At 36.5% G+C, this 15,834-nt stretch overlaps 1 protein-coding gene across 7 annotated transcripts in view; it reads right to left on the bottom strand.

The window, feature by feature from the left end:
- Positions 1–13,051, bottom strand: part of DACH2 (dachshund family transcription factor 2) — a 466,299-nt gene extending 453,248 nt beyond the window's left edge. Inside the window, exon 1 of one of the 7 annotated variants that reach the window (XM_070604000.1) lies at positions 11,737–13,051. In XM_070604000.1, coding sequence (XP_070460101.1) covers positions 11,737–12,251 — 515 coding nt within the window. In that variant the 5' untranslated portion in view covers positions 12,252–13,051. The remainder of the gene's footprint in view (positions 1–11,736) is intronic. The other 6 variants (XM_070603995.1, XM_070603994.1, XM_070603997.1 and 3 more) reach the window with 6 other exon arrangements.
- Between the last annotated feature and the right edge of the window lie 2,783 nt (positions 13,052–15,834).

Below are 15,834 nucleotides of genomic sequence, written 5' to 3'. Positions count from 1 at the left end.
TGGACAGAAACCTTTAAATTATGGAGCGCCCCTGCCCGTTCTTTGATGGAACATGAATCCATATGGGACAAATACTTTTACATTTTTCTCACAAATACAGAAAAAGATCTAAAAAGAGGAATTTCTTGAGTTGTATTTACATTTAAAAACTGAGAGCCTCCTTCAAAAAAAAAAAACACACCAAATACATAGAAGAGCAGTCATTCAATTCAATTGAACTGCAAAGAATAAGAAAAGCTTTAGACTCCGGGAGGATGGGGATTAGGTAAGCATCATACAACCTCATGAAAATGAACATGCTGCTAAAACAACAAAAACCTGTCAGTCTTCTAGTATGACAAAGACCAATCCAAAACAACAGCACTTGTAAGAACAAGACTCCATCACATGTCCTGGTATCAAGCTCTGGAGCAGTTACTACCCTCTTCAGAGATCACAATGTTCAACACGTGCCCATCACCAAAAGGACCACTCTTGCAGGACATGATCAGCATCAAGACTACACCGCTTCATTTTTTAAACTGCAAGTTGAAAACCAATTAATTGTTCTCATCATAGAGTAGAAACACTTAACAAAAATCTGATTTAGTCCTATATTCATCAATGTGTTTTAACCCAAAAGCCATGATTACTCTGGTGTCAATAAATGCTTATTTAACTTATGGAAGATGGTTATTTAGGGGTCCTAAGCACAGGAAAGTGTGTTAAAGTCAACAACTAGCCTCATGCAGTTTGCCAGGTTTGATCTGCTAACAGTTGTAATGAGCACTGTATCCATTAAGTACATAAATCTTTCCCTAGACAACATAAGAATAAATTCAAGCAAAATATACTAATTTATTAATCACTAACTAACATGATCCAGTATACTGCTGTTAGCTGTCATGTATAAGCTCTGTGTCTGCTAATGCTTTCTTCACTTCAGATATTTTCTACAGGAAGCATTTAATTTCAGATTCAGTTCAACCTTAGCACATTTCTAGGCTATCTCTCATTCCCACCAGTGAATACTCATAACATGTAAATATAATTTAATAATAGAATAAGAAAAATATGTTTCAACAGGTAAATATGCCATAAACATTTTAAAATGCACTGCAAAGCCTAATTAGTGTTACTTTAATTTTCTATGACTTTGAATTATATACATCATTTCCTGTTCCTTGCATTTAGTGTAGGTTAACTGAGAGTTAACCAAGTAACAACAAAACTCTACCCAGGTAATCTGGAGATAAGACAAATAAGAATTTGCATAGTTTTTAAGATCACTACTTTCAGCTTCATAAGTAGCCTTGTACAGACTAATAATAGGTACTTATTAAATATTTGTTGAAATGAAGTGACAAATGATTGGAAAATATTATATTTGTACGTACATTGTGTTTAAACTGAATATTCTAATTGGTTTATAAAATGAGACCTAAACCTGTGTACAGGGCATAAAATGTACTTTGCAGTAAATTTTTTTCTATGAATGAACTCCCTTTTTGTCTTCCTCAAATGAAAACCTAGAGGGTACTCATAAATTTTTTTTTACAAAATACATTTAGAAGTTTAGCAGATCACAGACTATTTTCAAAGCAGCAAGCCTAACATTAAACACTTAATTACACATGTTTGCAAAAAATCCTGTTTTCCAAAGTTATTTATGTTTAAATATAAAACATGTAGGGGTCAATGTATTCTGAACACATAAAAACAAATAAGTGTTTCTCATCTGTGTTTTAATTTTTGGCACACAGCATTGTATAGGACTGCGTGCAAAGCAAATCAAACTCGAGGATCTATTGAAAACTCCAACACAAATGAAAGCAAGCTATTTTACATGGAAGAAAAAAACGTGTTTTTCTAATCCACAGTTTCACATTTTACTACAAAAACATATGTCTCGTAGAATGACTAATTTTATGAATTTTTAAGGACTCGTATCCCTTGTAATAAATATATGTCAGAGAAAAGATACTAAAGTCAATTAACCACAGCCATTCTTAAGTGGAAATACTTGTTTTATTCCAAGCTCCTCTTGATGTGTATTTTATTTATAACACGAGTAATTCTCTACATTCATAAAACCAAAATATTTTCTTTTATATCTCAATAGCTATTTTTAGTTGGACCTTTCTGGTATAATTCTAAAGACTGAAAAAAATCTAGTGTTTACTGATATAACACATGAGGCAGATATGAGAAAGTAAATTTAAAGATTATTCAACAATAGATATGGCAAAAATTTGTAATCTCAAAGATTTCACAATTTACCAACTATAATGGGTGGGGTGTATATGGTTTATATGCCCTAAGCTAAAGACAGCATGGTTCCAGAATGTAAGCTCCATGAGAGAAGAGACTTTGTTCACTCCGTTCATAGCACCTAGAATATTACCTGGCACCACACAGTCAGTATATTCTATAGACACACACACACACACTATCATGACAAATCTAATCATGAGAGATCAAAATGTGAAGAGGTTTTTATTTTATCCTGTTTATTTGAACTCCAATAATTAAATAGGTAGAATGAGTTTTCCAGATGTCCACAGATTAAAAACAATACTGCCAAAAAGATACTCACTAGGGTCTAGCTTATGTCCTCTGGAGAACTGTTTCAGCCTGTGAGCTCCTCTTGAATTTTTGTAGTTAAACTTCCTTGGATTGAATTCAAGAGGGGAACCATATCATAAAGCATCCCACCCTATCGTCTGTAGTGTCATATAGAGCAAGTCTTCAGTGTCTGTATGTTTATTATCCCTTCAGAAGTATCAAGGCCTAACACATACACACAATAACATTTTATGGATGGTCACTTGAAAGTTTTTACATCATTTCTGTGAATTCGGTGTGCTTTAATATGGCATTAAACTCAATATTCTTAAAATAACTACTGTGTAATTTGCACCTATGTACCCTACTACGAAAAGCAATTGAGATAGTATAGTCTTATATGACAATTATGTATTTTTAAAAATGTTTTTACTTCAATACAGCAGAGCATCTCACAACTTACACATAATGTAGATAACACATTGACAAATATACCAACAAAAATAAATTTACCTAAATATTGTTTGTAAAGATATTACTATAATTTTTATACAAACAAGTGAAAGATGGACTTCTTTCAAAATAACTAAAAGCTCAGAATCTAACATATTGCTGTAAGCTATAATGGTTATAACTGTTAATCCAATACACCTTTTATACAAACCCATAAACACATGAGTGGAAAAATAGCACAGATGTTCATCTCTAATGCAATTTCCATTCAATTTCCTAAGTGCGGTCCCTGTGTGCAAACTAGCTTAACGTTATGTTTAGCTTGCAAATTCTTTTAATAAATAATGAATGCAATAAAACTAGGAGATCAATGGCAAGCTGAGAAATCATAAAAAAAAGCCTTTTGTGTTCAGGCTGTTGCCCATTTCAAACTTTAATCCGGAGACAGATCAATATTACTTTTTTCTTTTTAACCCACCGCATAAATAGGAGATAGACTAAATGTAGCCTAAATGCTGTTACCAGCTAGCAGTTGCCAGCAACCTGATAAGATCATTGGACACAATTGCAATTGAATGTTTTATACCTTAACATACACACTACATTATATACTATTAAGCAGTCAACTTGTTTAAAAATAAAAAGGTTATATAGCAATAAAAATACTGTGGTTCATTATTTTTTTAACTTTCCTGTACTATATATTTTTTCCAGTAGTATAATTACAAAGTTTTCACCACAATTTGCTCTAATAAACTAAATAATTGTAACAGGTCAAAATAGTACATACACACGAATAGTTTCAACCTCAGGGGTCCTAGATGAAAGGAAATTTTACTCTTCAAAATTAATTACAACTGAAAGAACTAAGTCATTCCTTTAAAAGGGGGGGATACTTCATACAAGTTAGTGTTGCAATTGGATGGGTCTTGAGGTTATCAAGGAAAAAAGTAAATCATTATACTTAGGTATTTGTGTTTCTACTCACAGGCTATAGAAAAAAGGGAGGAAAACCCTCTTCTTACTGACTCATTTTGGATAAACATGCATTTACTGTTTGAAAGAAGATCAAAAGTCAACTGCCACCAGGGTTAGCTGAGAATCATTTTATGGTAGTAGCCTCGTTTAATTTACTAATTCTTGCCTATTCATAATATTAGAACATCTGCTGTGGGTTTTCACTAAAAGGAAATATCAAGAAGTCATACTTTCTTTAAGATATATATCAGTTCAAACATTCTTATTTCACATATTAGATTTTGACAGCTTTATATGTATGTTTGTGCAAAGTTTATGGCATGATTACGAATAGTTTTATAATGGAATTAAAATTTCAGAATTAGTGTCTTTTAAATAATTGCATACTTTACGTAACTATTCTTAGCTTTTTTTAAGGAACAGCAATTTGTGCAAAGAATTCTGAGAAGAGGAATAAATATGTGGCTGTGTACATGACTGTATTCATTTAACAAATGTGAAGTAGGTGCCTAATATGTACACAGTATTAGGCTTAATGAAATTTTATAATCAATATTACTAAAGTTAAAAATTACTCCTCAGAAATTACTATTACAAATCCAAGGTTTTGCTTTATGTAACAAATTCAGTTCTCTCTGAAGGATATCATTATAGGCAATGATAAATATATCAATTTGCTCTTTAGCTATATTATATTCAGTTTTGCATAAAACAATGTGTATTACATCTTATATTCACATTCTCAATATAATAATTTCATCAATTCTAATATAAAAATTTAGCTTTAAAGGATAGTACAAGATCTCACCATGAAGAAATTCCCACGTTAAGCAAAATTTGAAAAAAATAGTTAACTCTTGTCCATAACTTTCATTGCAAACTTCTCTTTAAACTATACTGTAGACCATAGCATGTATCCTAAGCTTCCAAGACTAGCTTAACACTGAAGATAAAAATTTTCCTGAAGAATTTCAGACCTCAACAGTATCAGTTAATAGTGTTTCCTGTTTTCCTATTCTAATAAAGGTAACAAGAAAATTATGATGAAGGAATACTGTAAAGGCCTGAAAAGAGGAACTACCTCTAAAAGCTGATTTTTTAAAATATATATTCTTCAGAAGGTTGAACAAGAGAGAAATTGAGTCTCCTTTTTAAAGTGTGTATTTTAAAATATCAGAGATTAACTAGAAAGTTAAAACACTTACAACAATAAATTCTAAATATTTTGCAATAATTGACAGAATTGTTTCTCTCCTAAAACCAAGGTAATGAAGACACGGGTTAAAGGAAATAAGGTATGGTAATTATGATTTTTAATACAGGTAGGTAATAAATTTCACTAGAGTTATAACAAAGCTCCTTTGGGTGTGCATATGCTTTTCTATAGTCTAAGAAATTAAATTATAAAAGTAGCATTTATTGTTACTGAATGATTTATGATTTACGAATAATTACCCAGAATATAAATAACTGAAATATACTAAAATGAAATAAACTTTTCTACGACTTTGAGCATTACAAAGTGAGGAAATGATGAATACACAATGGACAGGCTGTTTCCTTCCTACTAAAAAGAAATATTAAATCCTGAAAGAGTTCTAAATCCCTTGGAAAGAGTATATTGCGGCTACATTAAGCCAACAAGAAGCTTATTAGCAAGGATTTAAAAACTAACACCCTTCTGTAATCAATTTGGATACAGCATTATTCTATTTATAGTGACACTTTCAATGTGTCCCAATCATATATTACTTATTCTCATTTTCCTACTATGATTAAATATTAATGTGGAGGCACTATTAAGCAGCTACACTATGTTTAGCCTTTAATATATTGATTTCCACCATTTAGGAATAGTTAACATAGCATGAAAATTAAGAATCTTTCCCAAGAAGAACCTTATGATTGGTTTGATATTTTTCTCTGATTCCTAAATAAAGTAAAATAAATTTAGTTGTTCTAGCAGAAAATGGAAAAGGGGATACCGTCACTTTAAAAGCTTCAATCTCTTTGACATTGCTGGCAGTGTATGGGAACATTAATGCATCTGTCATGATAACAAGCTAAGAATAACATCTAGACATCAAACCGAGCAGAGAATCCATCTAAAGTGATTCATTCAGATCTGTCTCATTGATTTATTAAACACAGGGCAACATCTGCAGCCTCACAGAGCCGCTTGGTGAAATTAATGCAAGATCAATTCAAATGGAAAAAAGTGTAAAAGAGATAAATCAAAACACAATTTGCATGCAGTTCCACAATCAGGCTTATTGGGTGCAAATGCTCAATTTCCCTTCCAAAGCAAATGCGTTTAAATGATGTTTTATCTTTTTCGAATTGTGTGATCTGAAGTGACAGTGAAGAGTTTTGCAGGTTGAGATGGTGAAAGGGAAGAAAAGGAGGAAAAAAATAATGCTACCAAGGACCTTTTGAATATGCAACTAGAATATCATTAATACCTAATTGTTTTGCTTTTGGGGAAAGGTTTGACATCCTTTCTCTGAAAACATATTTTCAGTTTTGGTCAATAGGGGCGGTTTTAACACATATTTGAAACATAGAGTGGATAAATCTAAATCACTTGTATCTTTAAATGTACCAGATAAAGTGCCACTAGAGTTCCAGATTGCCAACTGAAACATAATATATTGTGATTAGTGTTTCTCACAATTATATTTGCCTGCTAGAAGCACTTTTAAAACACCTAGGGATTTCATTAAGACAAAATAAGGTTACTTAAGAAAGCATCAAATAATTCAAACTTGATATTTTCTACAAGTATTAGGGATTTCCTGTGTGAAACCATATAAAACATTAATGTCTGAAGACCATCACTTCCTAATTCTTTATTGGCATTCATGTACTATACATTGAGGGTAATATCATACATAAATAAATATCCAAAGATATTCTCCATCATATTATGTGTCATTTCTTTAATGTAATATCCATCACCTAACAAATGAATGCTTGGGGCAAAATGAAGTCCAGCTAAAGTATTTAGATATATACAAAAATTGGTTATGCAGAGGTGTACATTTAAAACGAATGTACACATGGAAGATCTGTGCACTGGCATATGACTAGATTGCTTTAATTATGATCTTGACGACATTCTTCTAAAAAAAGACAGAGCACTGTCGACTATGTGACTGCTTTTAATAGACAATATCACTATCCCCTGATTATCCTATGAAATAAAATGTCTGCATTTGCTGCCCAGATTAATTTCTAAAACCTTTTTATGGCTTCTGAAAATGTAAGTTATACAAAATATTAGCCCAGGAAAAAGATGCAAGTTCTTCAAAAATTTGATTTTGCTTAACTTTACTACGAACGAAAACATCAATTTTCAAAGTAAATTATGTTGTTCTGTGTGGATTAGGGACTACATTCATCAAGTGTGAATACAAAGCCAAAATCACTGAGTGGTGACAATAACTACATGTCTAGTATTTGAAAGTAGTTCTAAATTATTGTAAACGTCATCATAATTCACATAAAGTTATTCTAACTTGGAAGCCCATTTATGTTTTGTTCACGTAGTCAAAATAACAATAAACCACAATTGGACATTTTAATTTTTAATTTAAAAACTGAATTTTTATTCACTTGAATATATGTTGAATCGTGTCTCCAAATGCACTAACACGTTTTCTTAATCATACTTCTTGTTTCTTCAAGCATCCATTTGACTACATGTAAATAACTGAGTAACATTTAATCAGTTGGTCCTCAAATGAAATTAAATGTCGATCATGAAGTCTGACAATGTTACTTTTATAGAGATAGGTAGATAAAAACAGACAACACTAAAATGTGTTGGCTAATTTTTCACATTCACTGAAGACAAATTTTTAATTTAATATTTTACTGCTACATTAAACTTCGAAGAATTTAGTAAGGAAAATCCTTACTAAAGAGTGAGATTTTTAGCCATTTGCTTCCTGAATCTGCCTGCTCTCTCTGATATTAAAAACTCCAGGTTCTCTTGCACAAAATTTTTTTTAAAAACCTGCAAAAACAAACATCTAAAACAAGATGTTAACTTTTCCCATTTCGTTTGGATCTTTTTATCATCATTTTCTTAATAATCTTCAAAACAATCTCACTACAATTAATTTCTGAAGTTAAAGGGCATCAAAGTGAAAATATCGTATAGCCCTTTGGAATTGCAGTGATGTGAAGCTTACCTTACTTAATAGAGCAATGAATAGTCAAGAGTTTTAGTCTCACTATTCTTCAGTAGCTGAGGCAAGTCTTATTTTCCAACTTCTTTTCTGGGAAGACAACTTTGAATATTTTGGTATACTAGCTAATAAGAAAATAGTTGATAAAGGCACTGATAGAGTTCTTGTAGTGACTTTCAGTACTGTCAAAGAAACAATCATGTATGTATTTTACTCATTCATTCTTCTTCAGGGCACAAAATGTGCCCTGAGCCGAATCAAAATGCCACTTAGGGGTAATACGCTAAGGTGCTTGAAAATGGCCAATTTGAAAACAGTCCATTTTGTGTGTTCTGGAATAGTATAGGAAGCATTCCAAATTAAAATACCCTAATTCAGGACTTGTACTCTTCCCCGGTTATCTGACAGAGAGGGGAAGAAATGCTTATTAAGTAAAAAAAGAAAACTGTCAATGACACCGTTACAAATAAGCCTTCCATTCAACAACACATTGTGGAAATTGATCTATCAGAAGATGAAGATGAATCTCTTTTTTTAAATAAGAATAGTATGTAAGAGTTTCCACTCACCGAACACATACTTTTTCCTTGCGGTTTCCCCCCGCTTTAAACTAGAAGTGCTAAGAAGTCATGAGTCCTGAATGACAATCTTCTTTAGCCAAGTCTCCATTGGTACATTGCTTATCTTCTCTGGGCATCTCTATAAGCTCTTCTGATCCATGTTTCACTCCCTCTCCTGGCATCATTCTGCTCATATCCCACCATCTCTTTTCTCTAACCGGCTTCATGTCTCATCTACCTTATTTTGTCTCTCTTGGGCCTCATTCCTATTTACATCCCTCACCTTTCTAATCACTACATAGAAAAGTCATAGAAATAATGTTGCTCTAAATACTAATTTGACAATTTTCTTAAATCATTCAGATGTTGGGAATGATTTAAGGTATACATATCTGTAAATAATGTTACCTAAAGTCATAAAGCATCCATTATAAGCAGTATCATATTTTTTATTTTTTAACAACATGAGTACGAGGTCATTTTGCATCAATAAAATTTGGTAACGTTATTTTACCATTAATTAGATTTTTCCTAGAATTTCGGGGTTTTTTTTACTACCTAAAAATTGCAATATAGGTGTGTTTCTAGTAGTTTTCCTCATCTTCGTTCATGGATTGCATTCATAGAACATATTTCATAAATTTTTACAATTATATATTACAAAACTTGTAACACAATGATAGAAAATGCTTGTAATAAATTAAATACCCATAAAGAAAAAAATGCAATTGGAGGCACATGCATTATATCTCATATATATTTCTTCTTACATTTTTGATATTTTTCTATCACTTTTATACATGCACATACACAAAAGCAATTTAAGCCCAAAAAGAGTTAGCATTGTAAATGCTATGATATGGAGTAAATAAAACTTAACTAAATTAAAATAATAATCTAAAAATACATTACATAACAGCATCCAAAACTAGTATAAGAACACCTGCCTCTGGATACAGAGTAATTTATCATTTTCCCCTTCAGTGAATAGCTTTAATAAAAATTAATTAAAGAAAAGTTTCTATTTACAGAGGAAAGTATCAAAATCACATTAAAATACAAATCTATTTATTTTTTAAATGAAAATCATAGATTTTGCTCAAGGATGTGTAAATTAATTATTAAGGAAGGGAGAATTTCCTACGTGAAATAATTGTTCCACTTTAAGAATGGGTGTTTGTAAGAGAGAGAAGTGGGAAGGGAAAGAGGAGGAGAGAAGAGGGGGAGGGGGAAAGAGAGAGAAGATAGGTTTCCATGTCTGCAATTGTTTAACTGTGAATCTTTTCCAACGGCAACAAATGAACTAGACAGCCCTCATCCGAAGTCCCCGGTAACCCTCTGAGTTTGTGTATTAATAAAGTGCTTTGTGGTCTAAATAAAATTTCCTTTCCACTCTTACAACCTATAATTGCTTGTTTTATTGAGGGAGCAGTTATCCTTTGTGTTTTGAGGCTATCTATCGTCCTTAAAAAAAATCTGATCTAATAAACCAGGTTTGTAAGCCCCAGCTATGAATCAGGTAGGAACTCTCATATGAACAGGTTTCTGTTAAATTGCTAAAACACAGGGGAACACTGCTGAGAAGAAAAAAAGAAAAACCAAAGGTTCCCTTGTAAGTTCTGCAGCATTATGTGAGTGTAGCAGTCAGCAACAGTTTGTATACAAGTTGTCAGTATACTTCAACTATACATAGTAATTCGGATTTTACAACAAATGTGACAACTGAGTTAGTTTTGGTTCATAAACCCAGAGGTCTTACGATTTAAAGTTGCATTGTGATAAAGTCTACCTCTGCAGAAGTTTTCTGCAAAATGATCAACAGCAGCGCTCTTTTACAGGAAAACCCTTTGCTCCTTTTAACCTGGTGATGGTGATTTCTTGGTTTGTATGCTAATCACATCTGCCAAATGTGTACTTTCCTAGCAGATATTACCAGACTGGAGATGGAATAAACACTAAGAAAACTAATTCACAGGTCTTTAAAAAGTCAAATAATCTTGAATATAGTTCCCTTTCCTTTCTTTTTTTAACTCAGAAACATTGAATACAATTTGCTTATGGACATTTGTTCTCTAATGTACTTCTAAGCTGTGATATGAAGGAGATACACTTACAACCAGAGAAGCTGGCCATCATCATTTAAGGAAATCCTCTCTCTGAGGGAATGGGATCCTTCCAACTGTTCGCCTGGGGGGAAGAGCTGAAAGCATCCTCTCTAGAAAACCTGCCAACTTCTACTCCAACCCCCAACCGGCCCCAGCCCCAGCGTTTCATGCCCCACATTGCCCTCTGCAGATGACCCAAAAGGGACGATCCCAGGAAAGTGACATCTGTCGTCGTTCTTTTTTTACAAAAGGATCCATCGACTTTCCTGTATCGTGTACGGGGGAGCTTTGCATAGCAGGCATGAGCACACGTCCTCACACGCTCTCACACGCTCTGTCTCTCTCTCACGCACAAACACCACCACCACACACCCCACGCACTCTCACAACAAACACACAGGATGGGGAACGAATCACCCTCTGGGATGGATTCTAGACTTCCGACCCTCTGCATCCCCCAAATGCTGTGTTCTGGATTGCTAGCTTAGGAGCCCAGTTTACAGCTCAGCCAGCCCTCTCCTCCAGAAAGCCCTTGGTGTCCGTGTTCAGGAGAAAACCTATCCGACCCGTACGGCCACAAAAGAGCAGGAAAGAAAACCAAATAGAGAAATTAACAAATAACCACAAGCAGCCAAAAAGCCATGCAAGATATGGGCGAAAGGCTGGAAAGTTTCAGTAGAGGACCGCAAACTTTCTTAGACCTAAGCCCTGCCACCGAGCGCGGACTAGAAGGGACCGGCAATTCATGAGTCCTTCTAGTCCTCTTTCCCCACCGACTTAGAGGGTGAAGAGTGGAGGCAAGCTAGTTAGGACTCACTCTCTACAGACAAAGTTGGATGAGGGTGATGAGACATGCAGAAGGGGGCAAAGGGGGAAGAGCGAGCCAAGAAACGAGTATCTCACCTGGCGTTGGTGCAATCGGTGAACAAAGTTTCGAAGTCTTTCCTGGTGATGAGTTTGCAGCGGTTCACCCCGGGCTGGATGGCCCCCAGCCCGCGGAGAATCCGGACCTGCTCGACAGTACACACCACAGGGGATATGTCCAGTCTCTTCAGCTTGGTGTACACCGTGTGCAACCCTCCCACCAGATGCTTGAGGAAGAGATCAAAGACTTGCGGCAGGCAGATCAGTTCCTGGCCGTCCATCAGGAATGAAGCCACCTTCACCCCATGCATGTCGACCATCCTGCACTCGTTGGTGTTAGTGTTGCCGCTGCCTCCGCTGCCACTACCGACCCCGCCACCCCCGGCGCTGGCGCTGTGGTTATTGGCCATGAAACTGTTGATCATATTGGGGGTGAGACGAGGAGGCTCTCCAGGAGTTGAGTACAGGGGTTCGGCCCGAAATAAGCCCCCCGGGACGCCGGCGCCACTGGAAGTTGCAGAGATCACCGGAGGTGCTGAGACAGCCATGGTCATTCAGTCTCAAATCGTAGGTCCTCGGGCCCTCGCTTTCTCGCCCTGTCTCCTCTAGGTCCCCAGGCACACCCTCCCTCGCTCTCTCGCGCTCTCTCTGGCGCGCTCTCGCTGGCTCTGAACTGTTCGCAAGTCTACAGGAGCCGGGCTCACGCTCGGGCTCACGCTCACGCTCACCCACCTCCCAGCAAACAGTGAGCAGCCCCGACCCGCCGCGGCCCGAGACCCCACCCTCACCACACCCCCTCCCGAGACTGGCAGCGCCCCCCAGCCAATGGGCCCCACCCCCTAGGCTCCCGAGCGCACCGAATGGCTGCCGCCCGTGAGGAGGTGGAGACTCCCTAGCCCGCCTCCCGACTACCTGTGGCGGTTCAGGGCTTGCCGGTGAGTAAGGATGGAGCCCGAGAAGGGGGCGGTGTGGTGCCTCCGCTTCTTGCCTAGCCCTCTGAAGAGAGAATGTCCACATACCCCGCAGAGCTCTCAAAGTGGCCTAGCCTACGAACCCCTCCCCTCTGCGTTCCACGAGTGTCGAGGTGGGAACACAAAGCAGGACTCTAGTACGTGCCTACCCCCAACCCGGCGCCACCCGGGTTCAATCGAGGAAAGGAAGGTGGCAGCTCCAATTCTATTTGCACATTGCTCCCAAACTCTACTGGGGCTAAGAGATGGCTTCGCCCAGCTTCCAGGAGAAAGATTCCAGAGAGTTCAGAAGTAAACAGCTCAGCCCTTCTCCAGCCCACCTAGCGCGCTCGGCGTAAGTTCTCCCATATCCAGCGCACAGAGGAACCAGCGTCCAAGATCGCACTCAAATCAGAGCTGCAGGTTGCTAACCCGCTCCTACGCACTGACATTCAGCAGGCGCTGGGAGCCTGTGAACACTTGGTTTGTGGGTGGTGGACAGACGTCTCATTTTACAGCACTTCCGCCACTGTCCTGGAACAGACTTGGCTTTCGGCGTTCTCATCCCTTAGTTTCAGGATTGCCCGGCCCCATCCCTGGCTAAAATTGATAGGAAAATTTCCTTTATGACTCAAGGCAGTCATTACAGAATATGAGGGAAGAACGAGGGTTTGCGCTCTTTAACATTGCACTTTCTTCCCTCGTCTATGGACTTGGATGGTCCAGTGATTAGAGTTCCACGTCCTGAACTGTAGCTCAAGATTCCTTGTCCCCCACTTTGTCAAGTGCCCCTAAACGTACTACAAGAGCTAATAAGCAAAGTGTCTTCTAAGGTACATTCCACGGAAAAGGCATGGTCTTTTCCACAGGGCATGTCGGGGTTAGATCACTGCAGCAAAGTTGTTTTAAGACTCCTTGTGGAGCTTTTGATTCTCTGAAATCAAGATATTTCCTTTCCTGTGCTCCTCTCCTCCAGAGGCTATTATTCAGAAAGTGAAATCCATTCTTCATTTCCTTACAAAATGTTACCAATGATAGCTAAGGCAACTTCTCAATATCCTTCCAGAATGTAAATAATTTTAGAAACGTTCTGAATTTTATTCAGCTCTCCTTGTATTTAGCAGTATCAAAAAGCAGGAGTGGGTGGGCTTTTTTTTGCTCCCTTAATAAGACATAAATGTCCTCTTGGATTTTTCTGCCTCTCTCTTAAATATATTATCTCCTTTTGTCATTTCATCAACCAAGTAGTAAGAACTACGGTTTGAGCTGCTTCATACTGTTGCAATTTTTAATTGTATGGAGTCAAAATGCTAACTTGTGGTGATGGTTGCTTTTGGAATACAATGATAAGTGACTCTAACGTAATAGATTGGAATGCATGCAGCCACAAAACACTTTTAAAACACATAAAATCGTTTTTGCTAGTTTGATACTGTTTTGGAAAGAAAATAAGGAGCAAAAAAGGAAGAGAGAGCAGAGGCAGAAAAAGCTTCAACAAAAAGTAGAGGTTTTCAAGAAAGAGTAGAAAAACACTGACAGAAATGTTTGTATTTACCAGTTTTTTTAAAGATAAATCCCAAATTATGTTCAACAGGTGTTTTGACATAAATGACTATTAAGCTTTGTATTGAAATAACTTACCTCTGATAACTTCTCGTGAAGGAAGTTTCTAGGTGAAATAAGCCGGACTTTAAAGGAAAGGCTTTTGATTTTTTTGGCAACTCCTTTAATTATGTTAAAAATCCTAAGGCCAAGCTGCTCCCTGTGTATTGCTGCATTTATATTATCAAGTCCTTTGCTTTGGAGTTTTTAGCACTAGGACATTACACAGAAATTTGATGTTTCAAATTTAAGAAATTCTGAAATATAAAAAGGAAAAGTAGAGCATTCAGGCTGCAATCATTATGTGTGATATTGTAAAAGAAATGTACTACGACAACTTTAGAAAATGCTTGAACTAGATATGTCATATTTTAAGGTGATCTATCAGATATGTGGTAATATTTTAATTATTACCAGAGATTAAAGTTCAAATTCTAGTAGAAATACTGGAGACTAAAATTCGCCGTTGATCACTGAAGGGTTAAAGTCCTTTGGAAGCTTTCAATACACAAAAATCCCTGCCCTTCATTATCTGAATTCCCTCCCACTTACAGCCTTCTAGAAAACAAACTAGGTAATTTTCTTAAAGGATACTTGTAATTTAAAGATTTAGTCATTTAGATCTAAGAGGGCAGGTGTTGTCTCCTTGGCTTTTCCTGATGTTTTGATAATTTCTGTTACTGCTATTTCTACTCATTATTATCTATGCTTTGAGATTGAGACAATGGCATTCTACATGCAGAGTTTGTTTTCATCCCTTTCTGATTTTAATGTCTTCCATAAGCCAAACATATTTATAAATAAGGCTGGGTTTCTGCAAGGCCAAAGGCAGCCTTGCACATCAACACCCTGTAAGTTGGAATTGCATGAAGCAATATAAAATCATAAAGGCTGCAGGAAACAGGGTACCCTTGGGAGAGGACTCTCCATGGAGAGAGGCATTGCGCTAAAACTAAGAAAATACTCAAGGTTTGTGAATTATTTCCATACAAGAGCAAAGCACTCCAGCAAATAACAAAATTAGTACAAACAGGTAGCATATCTCATAAGAGCAAGAAGTTCTAGATGCCACTATTCCAGTGGAATGATTTGGAGCCTAAGTGTAGCTTCTCGTACACTGAAATGCTGTAATCTTCCAGGATTTAATTAGCAATTTATATTTTCTCCTAATTCATACTCAGTTTGGAGGGTGTGGGTGCTCATTTGTGACTTTAGGCAAAATATTCCACTTTGACATTATCTGTGAAATGCAGGTAATATTTTAATTAAGAATAAATAAATATATTGGCAATCTTATGCAGGATTACAAAACGTCCAGAACTATCTGAAGGGCCTGGTTTTCAGAATGGGCATTCAGACAAAACCCAAGGTAATAAATGGAATTGTTTGAAACCCTCAGCCAACTGAGGTTGCAACCTCTAATATGGCCTCTACTCAGAACCTCTCAGGAGCCCTCTAAGGTTCATTTTTAGGCAAACAGTAAAAGGAAATCGATTGAGCAAGGCAATAAATGTGAAATGAAAGCATTCATATAACCGAGAATTTAACTGGCTAAAGCCTATAGGTATATCCAACTCAATGGAAT

This window comes from Equus przewalskii, chromosome X, assembly GCF_037783145.1.
Source record: "Equus przewalskii isolate Varuska chromosome X, EquPr2, whole genome shotgun sequence".
NCBI lineage: Eukaryota > Metazoa > Chordata > Mammalia > Perissodactyla > Equidae > Equus > Equus przewalskii.
This window is presented reverse-complemented; position numbering and strand designations above follow the sequence as displayed.